Source organism: Nomascus leucogenys, chromosome 6 (assembly GCF_006542625.1).
Source record: "Nomascus leucogenys isolate Asia chromosome 6, Asia_NLE_v1, whole genome shotgun sequence".
NCBI classification, from domain to species: Eukaryota; Metazoa; Chordata; class Mammalia; order Primates; family Hylobatidae; genus Nomascus; species Nomascus leucogenys.
Window position 1 is genome coordinate 33,898,675 of NC_044386.1, and position 16,363 is coordinate 33,915,037.

Genomic DNA, 16,363 nt, shown 5'->3' on the forward strand with positions numbered 1-16,363 from the left:
GGACTACAGGCATGCACCGCAATGCCTGGCTAATTATTTAAAATATTTTGTAGAGCCAAGGTCTCACTCTGTTGCTCAGACTGGTCTCAAACTGCTGGCAACAAACAATCCTCCTGCCTTGTCCTCCCAAAGCTCTGGGACCGCAGATGTGAGGCACTACACCTGGCCAAATTTTCTTTATTTTTAAAAGCCTGATTATAAAAGTAACATATTTATTGTAGAAAATTTCCAAAACACAGGAAGCACCAAAAAAGCTATATTCTAATCCAGCAATAACCATTTTGAACACTTTTGATATATATACTTCTCATGTATACATATGTAGTATATATATTTAATATACAAGCACTAGATTTTATTTTATCTTTTGAGGGAAATGCTCTTGGTGTTTACAAAAGCCACAGGATTGCTAGGGGATCTACATGGAATAAAACAAGCTTGTCCAACCTGTGGCCCACTGGCCCATGTGGCCCAGGACAGATTTGAATGCAGCCCAACACAAATTTGTAAACTTTCTTGAAACATGAGGATTTTTTGCAATTTCTTTTTAAGCTCATCAGCTTTCGTAACTGTTAGCGTATTTTATATGTAGTCCAAGACAATTATTCTTCCATTGTGGCCCAGGGAAGCCAAAAGATTGGACACTTCTGGAATAAAATATGTAGAAAAATAATCTCAGGTGGTAGTTTTCTGGATTATTAAATATATTTATATTTTTAAGTGCCCTCTCTTTACTTTTTGCATCACAGAAACAAAGGCTTAGAGAAACCTAAAGTAACAATCTACTCCATTGTTAGTCTACAAGTTACTTAAATACTTCACCAAGAAATTGTGATAATCATCATCAGAAATCTAGAGTTCTGGAGAACTGGCTGACTCAGTCTTAAGGAAATTACTTTCATCCCTAAAAACCGTTAACAGTATTTAATATATTGTGGATAGCCTTAACGTTTGGCATGAATCATGAACCTCCTTAACTGACTCTTCCAAACAAACAGCAATGTTCGCATCAAAGACAAGCTACTTTATCTTTCCTTTGTGAGTTTTTAGGCATTACTGAACAGAAAGCCCTGTCTGCTTTACATATTATATATTGTGTTTTTGTTCATTTTCCTAGGGTATAAGCTTTGAATTGGAGGTAGTCCTATAATATAGTTTATATTTCATAACCAAAGATGTGATAGAAGGATTTTTACTTTAACAGTGAGATTACTCCTAATTGCAATGTCGAGTTGCTGATGTGTAAATTAAAATAATGTCTTCTGTCAGTTCTTAAATTATCCGTTTAAAAAAAGTCTTCATTAGTCTGCATATTACTACTTTTTAATCTCAGTTTCGGTAACTGTGTTGTTGAAAAGCAGGTGTTAGGAATGATTGTCAATAACATTTTAGTGCTAAGTAAGACTTTGCCCTTTGTCATTAATTTTTGCTTTGTTATCACAGCAGCAAGCAGAATTTATAAAGTTTTTAAACTATCATAATGTTTATACCCAAAACACAAAATTAATTTATATACAGTTAAAGTCATAAGCTAAATCTTAGATTTGGATAAAGCACACAAAGGATATAAAGATAATTATAACTTTTTCAGTAGGGTGTCATCTAGTGGGGAAATGAGGTAGAGTATATCGCGTTTGAAAACATTGAAACACAAATCGTGCTCAAAGTAGTATCAGTATTTGTACCTCATTCTGGATATTCTTAAAAGAATTAACACACATCATAACACTTTTCCACCAGTGAAAATCAAATAAATCATAATTTTAATGTATATTTTAAACCTATAAATGTGTTTATTTCCATTTCATTAACAATACTGTTTTACAGAACAACGATACTGAAGAAGAAGAAAGGTTATGGAGAGACCTTATTATGGAGAGAGTTACAAAATCAGCGGATGCTTGTCTTACAACTATCAACATTATGACATCCCCTAACATGCCAAAAGCTGTGTACATTGAGGATGTAATTGAAAGAGTTATACAGTACACTAAATTTCATTTGCAGAATACACTTTATCCTCAATATGATCCTGTTTACAGATTAGATCCTCATGGAGGTTAGTTCGTATAATATCAAAATTATTGTAAATTTTTGCCATGTTAGATGAGTCAAAATAGGACTTAAAATGGCACCAAAATTTTTGAATCATATAACTTGTAATAAACACTGATTTTGATTATGGATTTGACTAGAATATAGTACTTGTTCAATTATAATTTCTTTAGGAACTATTTATATATAATAGAAGTTATTTCTACTTGTCAGGGAAAATCTCAGAAAATACTACCTTCTGGTTTCATTTATCACTTCGCCCTAATTTTACCCAAAATAGCAGTTGTCTACAAAATGGATTGATTTAAGATAAATACTCTTTCTCTTGTTCTTAACCTTTATAAATGAGCAATGAAATGTATACATTTGAAGGGAGTAAGGTCATACTTAGGTTCCTGAATAATGAACTTGATGATCTATTGTATAATTGCAAATTAATTTAAAGGGAAATATAATCTTACTATCCTGCTCCAATGGAGAAAAGTAGAAATCAAGATAAAATAATATTTTAGATACAAGGATTTAATAGCTGCTGAAGATTATCTGATGCAAGAATGTTTCTAATAGAATATCTCTAGAGAGTAATTTTCTATTTTAATAAATAAAAAGCTTTATCTTCCAGGTTCTGTAGCTAAAAAAATTGTGTTCTCTTAATTCAAAAAACAGTTTGAGTACTGTTTATTAAAAATTATTAAAAGTTGATGTTTTCCTTATCTTGAATTTGTTTCATTTTAGGAGGCTTATTAAGTTCAAAAGCAAAACGGGCTAAATGTTCTACCCATAAGCAGAGAGTAATAGTAATGCTTTATAACAAAGTTTGTGACATTGTTAGCAGCTTATCAGAATTGCTAGAGATACAACTTCTTACAGACACAACAATTCTTCAGGTAAGTTTTTTTGGTAAGCATTTTGTACATTTCTAAACTAAATGATTAAGTCCAGTACAACCTAGCTCACTCAATAATAAGACCAGCACGATGTTATCAAGAATTTTTCCTGTTAAGAGTATGTTATATCTAAATTGAAGAAATAAAACTTCAGGAGTTTTAAAAAGACATTTTGTCAGGAGACAGACAAATGTAGTGTAAATTCCAAACTCTAAATTCTTTGAAAGATAGGTTATATTTTCATGCAGATATTAAATGTTTGTTATTTCTTTATATTCCGGTGACATTTGTAAACTCAAAAAGTAGAGATTAGAGGACTGATAGCTATGAAACAATGTGCCTGTTGTATGTGCTAACGTGCTTTGAGGATGAAGGGGAACAGAGAAAAGAATAGATGCTGATTAGGTGGGGGAAAGAAAAAATGCCTTCTTAGTGTTTTCCAGTAAGCTTATGAATGTATTGGAATTTAGTAAGATAGAATTTTACTGAAATCAACTAAAGATGTATACTACTTACTCTCTTCTTTTTTAAACAGGTTTCATCTATGGGAATAACACCATTTTTTGTGGAAAATGTCAGTGAACTACAGTTGTGTGCCATTAAGTTAGTCACTGCAGTAAGTATAATCAATTTGTATTTTTAGTTACCCCACAAATAAAACAATATTGATGTCATTTAATCCAAACTTCCAAAAAATAATGAAGATACCTGGTTTTTAGTACATTCATTTCAATCTAAGGACTATTTTACTAAGTCTTATTAGACTTTATTAATTGAGCATTTCTTTTTCGGTTTTGTTAATTTATTGGGTTATTCTGTTTTTGTCACATTTAAAACACTTCTAAATATTTGCAAGTATTTCAGCTAATAATTCCTTGATATTTATAATAAAGTTAGAATGGTTTAAAATCATTTAAATCTTGTCTGACTGCCTATAGCCAAGATTTCATAGTCCTTTAAATGAAACTAGTGTACTCTTTGACTTCTATAAGAATGTTATAATTAATCATAGGAAAATAGAGCAACTTGCCTTAGATACTGAAAACATTTTCATTCTAAATGGCAGGTAATTTTTTTAATCACATGGTATTATTTTTTGGTTTGTTTTCTATTATAAGTTTAACTTGGAATCTTATAATTACTAAACAGGTATTCTCAAGATATGAAAAACATAGGCAGTTAATTTTGGAAGAAATTTTTACTTCACTTGCAAGATTACCAACCAGCAAGAGGAGTTTAAGGAACTTCAGGTAATTAATTATAACAGAGGTCAAGTATAATGAACCGCCATTATATTGAACCGTCATACATTTATTCTTCATTTCTGTCTGATTTATATTTTAATAATTGAAAACTAGGCAGTTACATCAGAACAGCATGAAGAATAGCTGAGATGTGTGAAATAACATGACATATTTAGGGGGCTTAGAAAACTTCACTGATTCTCAAAGGTAAAGATCTGTGGCAGGGTTTTTCAGTCTTGGTACTGTTGACATTTTAGGCCATATAACACTTTGTTATGCATAGCTGTCTAGTGCAATATAGGATGCTCAGCAGCATCCCTGACCTCTACCCATTAGATGCCAATAGAAACCCTTCCTCCTTCCAGTTGTGACAACCAAAATTATCTCCAGGCACTGGAGAGCAAAATCATTCCTTATTACGAACCACTAGTCAGTGAGAAGATCTTGTTGATCCTGTTGGAAATATGGCTCAAAATAATCATATCAGTTCAAAGAGGATTTTATAAGATTTTTGTGTCTCAAAAAATAAAAATAAAAAACAGAAAGATTACTCTAATGGCAGTATGGAGAATAAACATGGGGATTAAATGCTCTTTAATCACTAAGCACACTGTTAATAAGGAATGTAACCCACTGCTATGGTCAGCATTGTCTTTGCCATCATAGATAATCACCAGAATTATCTTAATATTCCTGAGTGATTAAAAGTGTTGACGTGGCATATAGGATTGTTTTTAAGATTGCTTTGAAGGCTTCTTTCTTCTCTAAAATAATTATTTTATCTTAATCATTTTTTGGACTAATTGTATACTGATAAACATTTATTGTCTGTTAAACCTGAAGAAAAACTATCAACATATAAAAGAATCCTTAGATTTTTACAATATCTATAGAACAAAAGATGTGGAAATTGATTTTTTGTAATCTGTGCTACCAGTACTAGCACAGATGATCAAGAGCTGTGTAGCAGATTTTAATACCAAATGAATAACAGATTCAGCAGATGAATAGCAAAATATATGGGCATTTGGAAACTTTGAAGACTTTTATCATTTTCGAAATCATTTTGAGAAATGTTTAATATTATGAATTTTTATCTGCAGTGTATGTAAAGCATAGAAATTTGTATTAAATACTGTATTTTTCCTTTGACTATTTTAATTATCTGAGCATGCATAGGCATTTACTTGTTTTTGCTAACTTACGACAAATAATTACACATAAGAACACTATAAGCACTAAGATCATGCCTAGAAATATTGGAAGTATCGTGAAACTTTCAGACAATAGATGACATTTAAATGAGATTATCTTGATTACTCCATACAAATTTTTTTTCTTCATTAAAGGTTAAACAGTAGTGATATGGATGGAGAACCTATGTATATTCAGATGGTTACAGCACTGGTTTTACAACTTATTCAATGTGTGGTACACTTACCATCATCAGAGAAAGACTCTAATGCAGAAGAAGATTCAAATAAAAAAGTAAGGAATCTATTAAAGGTTTTACAACTGTACTTTTATTGAAGGAAATACCTGTCATTCTTAAACAACTGAAGTTCTTTTTTTTTTTCTTTTTTTTTTTTTTGAGATGGAGTCCCGCTCTGTCACCCAGGCTGGAGTGCAGTGGCGCGATCTCGGCTCACTGCAACCTCCGCCTCCCGGGTTGAAGTGATTCTCCTGCCTCGGCCTGCTGAGTAGCTGGGATTACAAGCACGCATCACCATGCCTGGCTAATTTTTGTATTTTTAGTAGAGGTGGGGTTTCACCATGTTGGTCAGGCTGGTCTCGAACTCCTGACCTTGTGATCCACCCTGCTCAGCCTCCCAAAGTGCTGGGGTTATAGGTGGGAGCCACTGCGCCTGGCCAAAGCTGATGTTCTTAATTAGACGTTCATGGCTGGGCTTTAAGGTCCTTTTAGAGCACTAGACATGGTGTTGGAAGAGTTGAGTTCTGGTTCTGTTGTATCTACCAGTCATAAAACATATAAATCATTTTAATCTTTCTGAGTTTATTCTTCAGCTGTAAAATGGAGGTGATAATACTTGTCAAAACTGCTATACCAGGTTGTAAGGGTCAGTGAGATATTAAATGTGAAAGTGAATAATACAATATGTAATATATATGCATGTTGAGTATCCCTGATCCAAAAATCTAAAATTGGAAATGCTCCAAAATCTGAAACTTTTTGAGTACCAAAATGATATTCAAAGGAAATATTCATTAGGGCATTTTGCATTTCAGATTTTCAGATTAGGGGTACTGAACCCATATATAAATACATAACATAGGATTATAATTAACATTAAATTCATGTGGAAAATGAGTTTATTCCCTCCCTAATAGGTAGCTCATGCGGACAATTTGCTTTTGGTTTTATAGCTTTTGGAGATGTTTAGAATTTTTCCAAGTGTATACTTTTACCTCAACAAAAGTTTAAGAGAAACAAATAATTTTGTTTATCTACTGTTAGAGCCAAGCATATGTGTGTACCTTTTTGGGAATAATAATAAATATATAATAATTATTAATAACTGGACAGGCACTTTGGCTCATGCTCATAATCCCAGCACTTTGCAAGGTCAAGGTGGGCAGATTGCTTGAGGCCAGGAGTTCAAGACCAGTTGGGCAACATGACAAAACTCTGTCTCTACAAAAAACACACAAATTAGCTGGTCATGGTGTTGTGCGCCTGTCATCCCAGCTACTCAGGAGGCTGAAACAGGAGGGTCGATCGAGCCTTGAGAGATCGAGACTCAGTGAGCCAAGATTGTGCTACTGCACCCTGGCCTGGATGACAGAATGAGACCCTGTCTAAAAATGAATGAATGAAAGAAAGAAAGTCAAATACTATCTGAAAAGTTCAGATCCCTTTATTTCTCCCATCCCAATCCCATTGTTTGTAGTCTTCCTTTCCTAACCGTTGGTGACAAGTATGATGAACATGTTTCTTTCTTTTAATGATTTTTATGTAAATTTGATATACAGTTATTTCATTTTTACGTAAAGGACAGTGACATATTTACAGCTAATTTTTTCACTCAACATCACTTTTAATACATACAACTCATACTAGATTGTTTTTTACTTGAGTTAAAAACACCATATCATAGAATCACAACTTAAAGCAAAAGTTTCTCTAGATGTACTTAGAAGTAGAATTAAGATAGTATACATGCATTAAATTTACTGGAAATTGTCAATTTGCTTACTAAAGTGGTGTTTCAGTTTATAGCCCTACTTCTTACTTAAAATTATGGTCATTGAGAAATACCCATCTTATTTTGCATTTTCCTGATTATTAGTGAGCTCGAGCCCCTTTTCCTATAGTTATTTGTCTGTTGTATTTTTATAACTGTGAATTGACTGTTTATATCGTAATCTTTAAATTTCTGATGAAGGCGTTGAATTTTTTTTTTTTATTGTATGGATTATGTGTTTCTTAAACTTTGAGATTGATATATTTTTTCTTAATTGTTTTTTTATTTTCAATCCATTTCTTTCTGTTCTGACCAGGATTATGGTAAACAACTATTGATATTAAATTTGTTAACCACATATGTTACTCTTACATTATTTTAATAACACTCTATCTGTATTTTTATTTGTTTCTATAAAGTTTTAAAATATGCTCAGTGTGCTAATTTTGGCTTCTCTCATTATATATAATGGAGTAGTTTAAGCATTTTAGTATTGAAATGTATTACCCCCTCTTCAGTAATAATATGACAATAGCAACAGGGCTAACTTATTATTTCTTGTATCTTTATAAACTCATTTTTTTCATTCTAGATTGACCAGGATGTTGTCATTACTAACTCTTATGAAACAGCTATGCGAACAGCCCAAAACTTCCTCTCCATCTTCCTTAAAAAGTGAGTAAAATTAATATAAATCTGGTTTTTCTTTTCCACAGTATAGAGAATAGTTCATTTTTTTAAAAAGATGAATCCTATTTCCTGCCATAATCTGAACCTTAAATACATCTTCCTGACACTTGGTTTCTTGATCTTTAAAATGAGACAACTGGAGTATTAAAAATCTAAAATTGGGATGGGACTACATGGGGGAAAAAAATCTAAAATTTTGTGAATTTGCTTATATGTTAGACTCCAGAAATTAAAGTACTAGATTGAAATTCTGTAATTTGTCTTCAGTAAATTTTGGAGAATTTTCCTATTGTACCTGAATAGGAAAGTTTGTGAAGAGATGTTATTTAGCCTCCATAAGGATTTTTTTTTTTTTTTTAATGAGACAGAGTTTCGCTCTTGTTGCCCAGGCTGGAGTGCAATGGCACGATCTCAGCTAACCACAACCTCCGCCTCCCAGCTTCAAGCGATTCTCCTGCCTCAGCCTCCCAAGTAGCTGGGATTACAGGCATGTACCACCATGCCCAGCTAATTTTTGTATTTTTAGTAGAGACGGGGTTTCCCCCATGTTGGTCAGGCTGGTCTCGAACTCCCGACCTCTGGTGATCCGCCTGCCCTGACCTCCCAAAGTGCTGGGATTACAGGCGTGAGCCACTGCGCCCAGCCCAGCCCAGCCTCCATAAGAATTTATGATGACCTTGGCCAGGCGTGGTGGCTCACACCTGTAATTCCAGCACTTTGGGAGGCCAAGTCAGGTGGATTACAAGGTCAGGATTTCGAGACCAGCCTGACCAACGTGGTGAAACCCCATCTCTACTAAAAATACAAAAATTAGCCAGGCATGGTGGTGCATGCCTGTAGTCCCAGCTACTTGAGAGGCTGAAGCAGGAGAATCGCTGGAACCTGGGAGGTGGAGGGTTGCCGTAAGCCAAGATCATGCCACTGCACTCCAGCCTGGGTGACAGGGTGAGACTCCATCTCAAAAAAATAAAGAATTTATGGTGATCTTTTAGGTAGAAAAACAGTGATCATTTTTTTAAATGTGTTTCACTTGCAAGAAAGTAGTATTAGTATTGCTTAATAAATGAATTCCCTATAATTAAGGAGAAAATGGAGTTTGTGAAATAGACTCATTTTAAACCATATTTTATTTAATGTACACTTATATATCTTGTTACTAAACAGAAAAAGGAAAACTTAGCTAACAATTTCAATCATGTTGGTAGACAGATGACTGACATGTGTCACCTAAATTGACATCCTTTTCATTATTTGTCTTTGAACAGATGTGGTAGTAAGCAAGGTGAAGAAGATTACAGACCACTGTTTGAAAATTTTGTTCAAGACCTTCTTTCAACAGTCAATAAGCCTGAATGGCCAGCTGCTGAACTACTCCTTAGTTTGTTAGGGAGACTGTTGGTAAGAGTATAGCATTTAAAGATTATTAGATTACTAGAAGACAACATAATGAGGATGTACTCTGATTCACAGATGATGAATTCTTTAAAAATGTGTAAGGAAATATGAACATTGCATCTCTTTTTGCATGTGCATAACTGTACACAATATTGTCAGTACCTTGTAGAAAATTTTCAAATGTTGTGAAGTTTGGTGCTTTCATTTCATTACATAAGATAACAGTGCTTTAACAGTTTTTTTTTTGGAAATGTTATATTGTTAAAAGCATCTCAACACTGAGTCATAAGTTACTCATTTCAAAGCAAGAAAATGATTAATATAGACTCCTTATCATCTTTAAGAGTATTTCTACAAATATATGGCATTTTGTAGTCCTCATGTAATGCAGTAGGTAAATGGAAAGAAATGTTGTGACTGTCTTTATTTTTAAACTACATTTGAACTTGCACAATACACATTGTTGCAAAGCTTCTGGGACCTTTTTGTGAATGGGAAAATATGTTAATATTATTCGGAAACTATAATAACTTTTCATAGGCATCAGAATTCCACCCTAAGAAATTCTTACTCAGTAATACCACATTTTGTGCAAATAATACAGTTGAGCCTGCATATTTAATGAGTTATGTTGTTCTTAAGGAAGTTTAATCTGTAATTTTTTTAGTCACATGAAAATGTTCAGATTCCAGAAAATCAAAAGGCAAAAATGACTTTATGGGACAGTATCACAGGAAAAAAAAAGTTTAAATTTTAAATTATACAATTTAGATTGGGAATTTATATGATAAATTGCTATTTAAAATATATTGTTGTAAATCTATTCAATCAAAAACTATTTTGATATTTAGGTTCATCAGTTCAGTAACAAGTCAACAGAGATGGCTTTAAGAGTAGCATCTCTTGATTACCTTGGAACCGTTGCTGCACGGCTGAGAAAAGATGCTGTTACAAGCAAAATGGATCAAGGATCTATAGAACGCATTTTAAAACAGGTACTAAGATAAAGAATTAAAATTATGGGAATGAATAATAGTTATTTTCTTTGCATGTCCTTTCATTAGTTTTGCATTTCATTTTGTGGATTCAAAATAAGATTTTTACTTCTAAAAGTGGGCTTTTCAAAGCCCCAGTGAGAAATTTTAAGACCTGAGAATGAATTATTTAGTCTAACAGGGACTTCTGAATGGTTCATATAAATCATTTACTTTCTTTTTGTGAAGTACTCTTAATAATGTATAATGCTGTTTTATATTTGATTTAACATAAATTTTATTTAAGTTTTTAATTTACTGAATGGTGATTTAGCACACCCAATAAGATTGTTTTGTACTTTTGAATGTTATGTATCTTCTCATACTAAGGAGGTGTGAGGAGAGCTTTTTTATACTTTATTGTATTAGAGAGTTTTCATCTTGGGGGAAAAAGTGTTTTATTGCTTTTTTTTTTTTTAAATGTGGATGAAGTGGTAGTAATAAAGTTACGTGAGAAAATTGGTGAGGAAATGATTTCTAATCCTACTATATACAACTTCTGTTTTCATTTTTTCTAGTCTTTTTTTATGCTTATAATCATATCCATGTTGGTAGAAATGCCTCTAATTTTTTTTTAGCTGTAGTTTGTGTTTTGAAATAATTTCAACCTTAGAGAAAAATTGTAGGAATAGTACAAAGAACTCCCATAAAAGCTTCTTGCAAATTCCTCAATTATTGACAATTTACAAAATTTCCTTTATCATCTTTCAAAATATAGATGTATGTGTGTCTGTATATGCATTTTTTTTTTAATTTTGTTTCGAACCACTTGAAGTTAAGTTGCAGACATGATTCCCTCATTACCCCTGAATTCTCTAATGCAGGGACTTTCAAAGTGTGATCCCCTTGACAAGTAGCACCAACATTGAAATCATCTGGGAACTAACAAGTACATTTCTGACAAAAGTACAAATTCTTAGGACCCTCCCTGGACCTACTGTATCAAAAACTCTTGGTTTAACAAGCCCTCCAGGTGATTCTAATGAATGAATGCTGAAGCTTGGGAGCCACTGCTTAGTGTATATTTCTGCAAACAAGAGCTCTCACTTAAATATCCGTAGTACAATTATCAAAAGCAAAAAATTATCATTAATATAATATTAACATCTAATATAATACTACATTACCTACTCTGGTAAATTATAATTTGTTGCCATCATTATTTTAATGCTCAAATCATCCTAGATTTGATCAATGAGAACCCTTTGAAGCTGGCTTTCATTTCCTTTTGATATATTCCCATCATAATTTGAGGGCTTTCTAGAACAAAAAGGTGTTTCAGGCAGATCTTTTACCTTCCCTACCCCTGCCCTGGGATAAGTTGTTTCTCCTAGGAATCTTGGTTCCTTTTATTGGTGAATTGTAATGTAGAAACCAAGATCTAGTTACTGGATGACTTTCCGTATTTCTTAAAGGGGGCCTGGAACCTCTTATTGCCATGTATGGCTGTGTTGATTATACATTGTGCAACTCAAGGGGAAGGATCATTTGTAAATTTTTATGGCTCTCAACACATATTTCCAAAAGGAAATTCTTCCTACCTCTGAAGATTTAACACATTTTTCTGATCATTTTTATGTCAACTACCTATGTGCTGTTTTTTAAAAAAATGACATATGGTTCATAAAAATAATGGCCGGGCGCAGTGGCTTACAGCTGTAATCTCAGGAGGGTGGATTATTTGAGGTCAGGAGTTCGAGATCAGCTTGGCCAACATGGTGAAACCCTGTCTCTACTAAAAATACAAAAATTAGCCAGGCATGGTGGACCACGCCTGTAGTCCCAGCTACTAGGGAGGCTGAGGCAGGAGAATTGCTTGAACCCAGGAGGCAAAGGTTGCAGTGAGCTGAGATAGTGCCACTGGACTCCAGCCTGGGCAACAGAGTGAAACTCCATCTCAAAAAAAGTAAAACAAAAAAGGCAAACTTCATCTATCAATATATAATATTTTTCAGAAATAATATTTTTCTGTTTTTTCCTTTTAGTTACTGTGGTTGTATTTTCATTTTTAATATCAGTTTTTCCTTCAGATTTGTGTTTACAATTAGATGATTTATTAAAGCACAACAGTAATAACTTTTTTGTTCTTATTTGGTTTATTCTATAGGTTTCAGGAGGGGAAGATGAAATCCAACAATTACAAAAAGCATTGCTTGATTACTTGGATGAAAACACTGAGACTGATCCTTCACTAGTGGTAGGATTCTTTTCCCCTGTTTTGGAGATACTACATGTTTATTTAAATTGGGTTTCAGAAAATTGGGAGGTAGCATGATGAAGAGGAAAACTTGTTTGGAATATTGATTTTCGAAACCAAGGGGTACCTGATAATCTAAACAGAAAAGAATGCTTTGGGTTGATTTGTCTTATATGGAATTCTGGTTACAGATACTGTACTGTACTAAAATTGTGTGACAAGAGAAATATTTGGAAGTCTCTCCATAAGTGATCTTTGAGACTAGGCTAGGTCCTTGGTTCTCAGAGTGAGTATGGGCCGAGTGGTACATGAGATGATCTATAAGCCTGTAAAAATAAACTATTGGATTTTTATATGTGTATTTTTAAATATAATTTTACTTCTATTTCATGTATGTTACACAACGTAACCAAAATATTAGTATAAGAGGTTCATGTACAAAATTTATAAACTATTATTTGAGAACATTATACATAGAGATATTTTATTTTATTTTTTAACTGGTGGGATATGCAATTGAAAGAAATGGGATACTACTAAGCTCTTCAGCCATATACTGCAGGTTTTCAGTTTGTATTCAAAGGAACAGATTTACAGGTGTGTCTCAGTGTTAAACTATTTCAGTGACAATTGTCTTGTGTGTATCTTGGAGAACTAAGGCAAAATTTGAAAACAGAGGAAGTCTTCTACCTTCAGCATTTTATCCATTTGTTACAAACTTTCCTAGTTAACCCATCATCTGTTTAACTTTGTCATGATATTGTCCTTGATTAAGTAGTTGATAATAGTATTCTATATTTAATACAGTTGTGTTTATCAAATTATCTTGACTTCATTAATGTAAGTATTGGAACATAGTAAAATAATAAGTTTTCTAACATTTAGGATATTCTATATTTTCTGGCTTTCTTAAAATCTGTTTTTATCACATGGAAATTGTTTTAAAGTAAACTTTAATATTTGCATTCCTGTAATGTGAGCACTCTAACTTTATTACTTAACTTGGAAATCTTGTTGCTAATTTCATCAAGCTCAAGTCTGTCTAATTTCTTTCCAGTTTTCTCGTAAATTCTATATAGCCCAGTGGTTTCGAGACACGACTCTGGAAACAGAAAAAGCAATGAAATCACAAAAAGATGAAGAATCATCTGAAGGAACACATCATGCAAAGGAAATTGAGACAACTGGCCAAATTATGCATCGAGCTGAAAACCGAAAAAAGTTTCTTAGAAGCATTATCAAAACCACACCTTCTCAGTTTAGCACGTTAAAGTAAGATTCAAGGAGAAAACAGTTTACATTTATCTCCTTGATATCTATTTACCTAAGTTACAAAAAATAAAAATAAATTTTTAATGACTTTTTGTTGCAGGATGAACTCTGATACTGTGGACTATGATGATGCTTGCTTGATTGTTCGATACTTGGCCTCCATGAGGCCGTTTGCCCAGAGCTTTGATATTTATTTGACACAGGTAAACTGGATAAGAATTCCTTATACAGTGATATTGATTTTTCTGATTCTGGATGCTTGTCAGCAGTATATAATATCATTCATTGTTGAGTACAGACAGTTAAAAGATCATAGATGTAGTATTTGTTTTTAGGTTCTCTGGCCGGGTGCAGTGACTCACGCCTGTAATCCCAACACTTTGGGAAGCCAAGGCAGGTGGATCACCTGAGGTCAGGAGTTCGAGACCAGCCTGACCAACATGGTGAAACCCCGTCTCTACTAAAAATACAAAAATTAGCCGGGCATGGTGGCACACACCTGTAATCCCAGCTGCTTGGGAGGCTGAGGCTGGAGAATCGCTTGAACCTGGGAGGTGGAAGTTGCAGTGAGCCAAGATCATGCCATTGCACTCCAGCCTGGGCGACAAGAGGGAAACTCCATCTCAAAAAAAAAAAAAGTCCTTGTTCTACATCCCTTTTACATATTATTGTTTTACAAATATATATTTGTATGAATGCACACACATACGGTATCAGTAGAGTAAGTGACATTATAAAAACATTCAACTAAATCCCAGCACTTTGGGAAGCCAAGGCGGGCAGGTTACGAGGTCAGGAGATCAAGGTCGTCCTGGCTAACAAAGTGAAACCCCATCTCTACTAAAAATACAAAAAATTAGCTGCCATGGTGGCACGTGCCTGTAGTCCCAGCTACTCAGGAGGCTGAGGGAGGAGAATCGCTTGAACCTGGGAGATGGAGGTTGCAGGGAGCTGAGATTGCGCCACTGCACTCCAGCCTGGGCGACAGAGCGAGACTCCATCCCAAAAAATAAAGTAATAAAATACAAAACATTCAACTACGAAATTATGATTTAAATGATACTAAATATCTTTGATTGAAGTTACACATAGCAAGGTTTTAGTGGGGCTACAGGTTCTGCAAATGAAGCATAACAATTAAAAAACAGGTTTAATTGGATAAAGGAAAGTCTCCAAAGTATGGACTGTACGCTTAACACCTGTACTGATCTTAAGTTAAACTTTGAATCAGTAGGAAAGATCCTTTACTCATTTATATACAGATTAAAGAGAGGTAAATAATAGATTTGTTTTCTTTTGCATGTTTTCATGCTATTTTTAATTAAATTTTATGTATTTTAAAATTTACAAAAATGTCAACGTTTGCTTGGCAGATCCTACGAGTTCTTGGTGAAAATGCAATTGCTGTTCGAACAAAAGCCATGAAGTGTTTGTCTGAGGTTGTTGCTGTAGACCCCAGTATTCTAGCAAGGGTAAAGAGCAAAAGTGATTCTTTCTTTTCTATTCGAATTGGAATATTCACTCTATTTAGGTATAAATTGTTTTTTTCTCTTCATTTTTCTTTAGCTTGATATGCAACGAGGTGTTCATGGACGATTGATGGATAATTCGACTAGTGTCCGAGAAGCAGCAGTAGAATTACTAGGTCGATTTGTCCTTTGTCGACCTCAGCTTGCTGAACAGTATTATGATATGCTGATTGAAAGAATATTGGTATGTTTGTCATTTTTTTGTAATGATTCATGAATATAATTTTGCCTTTCAAGCATCATGTTTTGTTTTAAAGTGTTAAGCTAGAAAAATAAATGTACCAATTATATATTTATAATGTCTAATTTATGAACTATGCCACTTTCTAAACAAGTACATATTTTCAAGAATAGCCCTTGCAATATCATAAAACAAATCATTGGTAATAATTGGATTCCTTTTTTCAGTTGCTGTTTCTTTTTCATTGTACCAGTTTACAATGAGTAGATGATAGGAACCACATGGGATAGTTAAATGTTTTTGAACAAGAATCTAGAGTGATTTTATGTATATATTTATGTACGTATATATATAAACAGGAAGAATTATTTCAGTGAGAGACATGTACAGAACGTTGGTATCTAACAATATTTTTGGATCCTTTATGTGCATCTTCTTGTTTCCTTAAAACTGAGTAATGATGAGCTCAGATACCTACAAGTTAAGCCCAAAAGTTCGTTGAGGTTTAAGAGCAAACTAAAGAGGTTCTACATACATCATGGAATTCTCTGGCTCTGAAGCATTTTTCTGAAAAATGAAAGGAAACATTGGCACTAGGAAATATCTGTGGAATCTCCATACTACCCATTGCAGGCATATGACTTATTGTAGAACTCAACATAGATGCACTAGTGCA

The 16,363-nt window shown here is 33.6% G+C and overlaps 1 protein-coding gene across 5 annotated transcripts in view; it reads left to right on the forward strand.

Annotated features, from left to right (window-relative positions):
- Positions 1-16,363, forward strand: part of NIPBL (NIPBL cohesin loading factor) — a 186,296-nt gene that overhangs the window by 128,344 nt on the left and 41,589 nt on the right. For all 5 annotated transcript variants that reach the window (XM_030813968.1, XM_030813971.1, XM_030813969.1 and 2 more), the window contains 13 exons: positions 1,828-2,059; positions 2,791-2,942; positions 3,478-3,558; positions 4,092-4,192; positions 5,536-5,674; positions 7,982-8,064; positions 9,345-9,477; positions 10,326-10,469; positions 12,616-12,705; positions 13,763-13,977; positions 14,078-14,180; positions 15,351-15,449; positions 15,544-15,690. In XM_030813968.1, the coding sequence (XP_030669828.1) occupies positions 1,828-2,059; positions 2,791-2,942; positions 3,478-3,558; positions 4,092-4,192; positions 5,536-5,674; positions 7,982-8,064; positions 9,345-9,477; positions 10,326-10,469; positions 12,616-12,705; positions 13,763-13,977; positions 14,078-14,180; positions 15,351-15,449; positions 15,544-15,690 (1,719 nt within the window). The remainder of the gene's footprint in view (positions 1-1,827; positions 2,060-2,790; positions 2,943-3,477; positions 3,559-4,091; positions 4,193-5,535; positions 5,675-7,981; positions 8,065-9,344; positions 9,478-10,325; positions 10,470-12,615; positions 12,706-13,762; positions 13,978-14,077; positions 14,181-15,350; positions 15,450-15,543; positions 15,691-16,363) is intronic.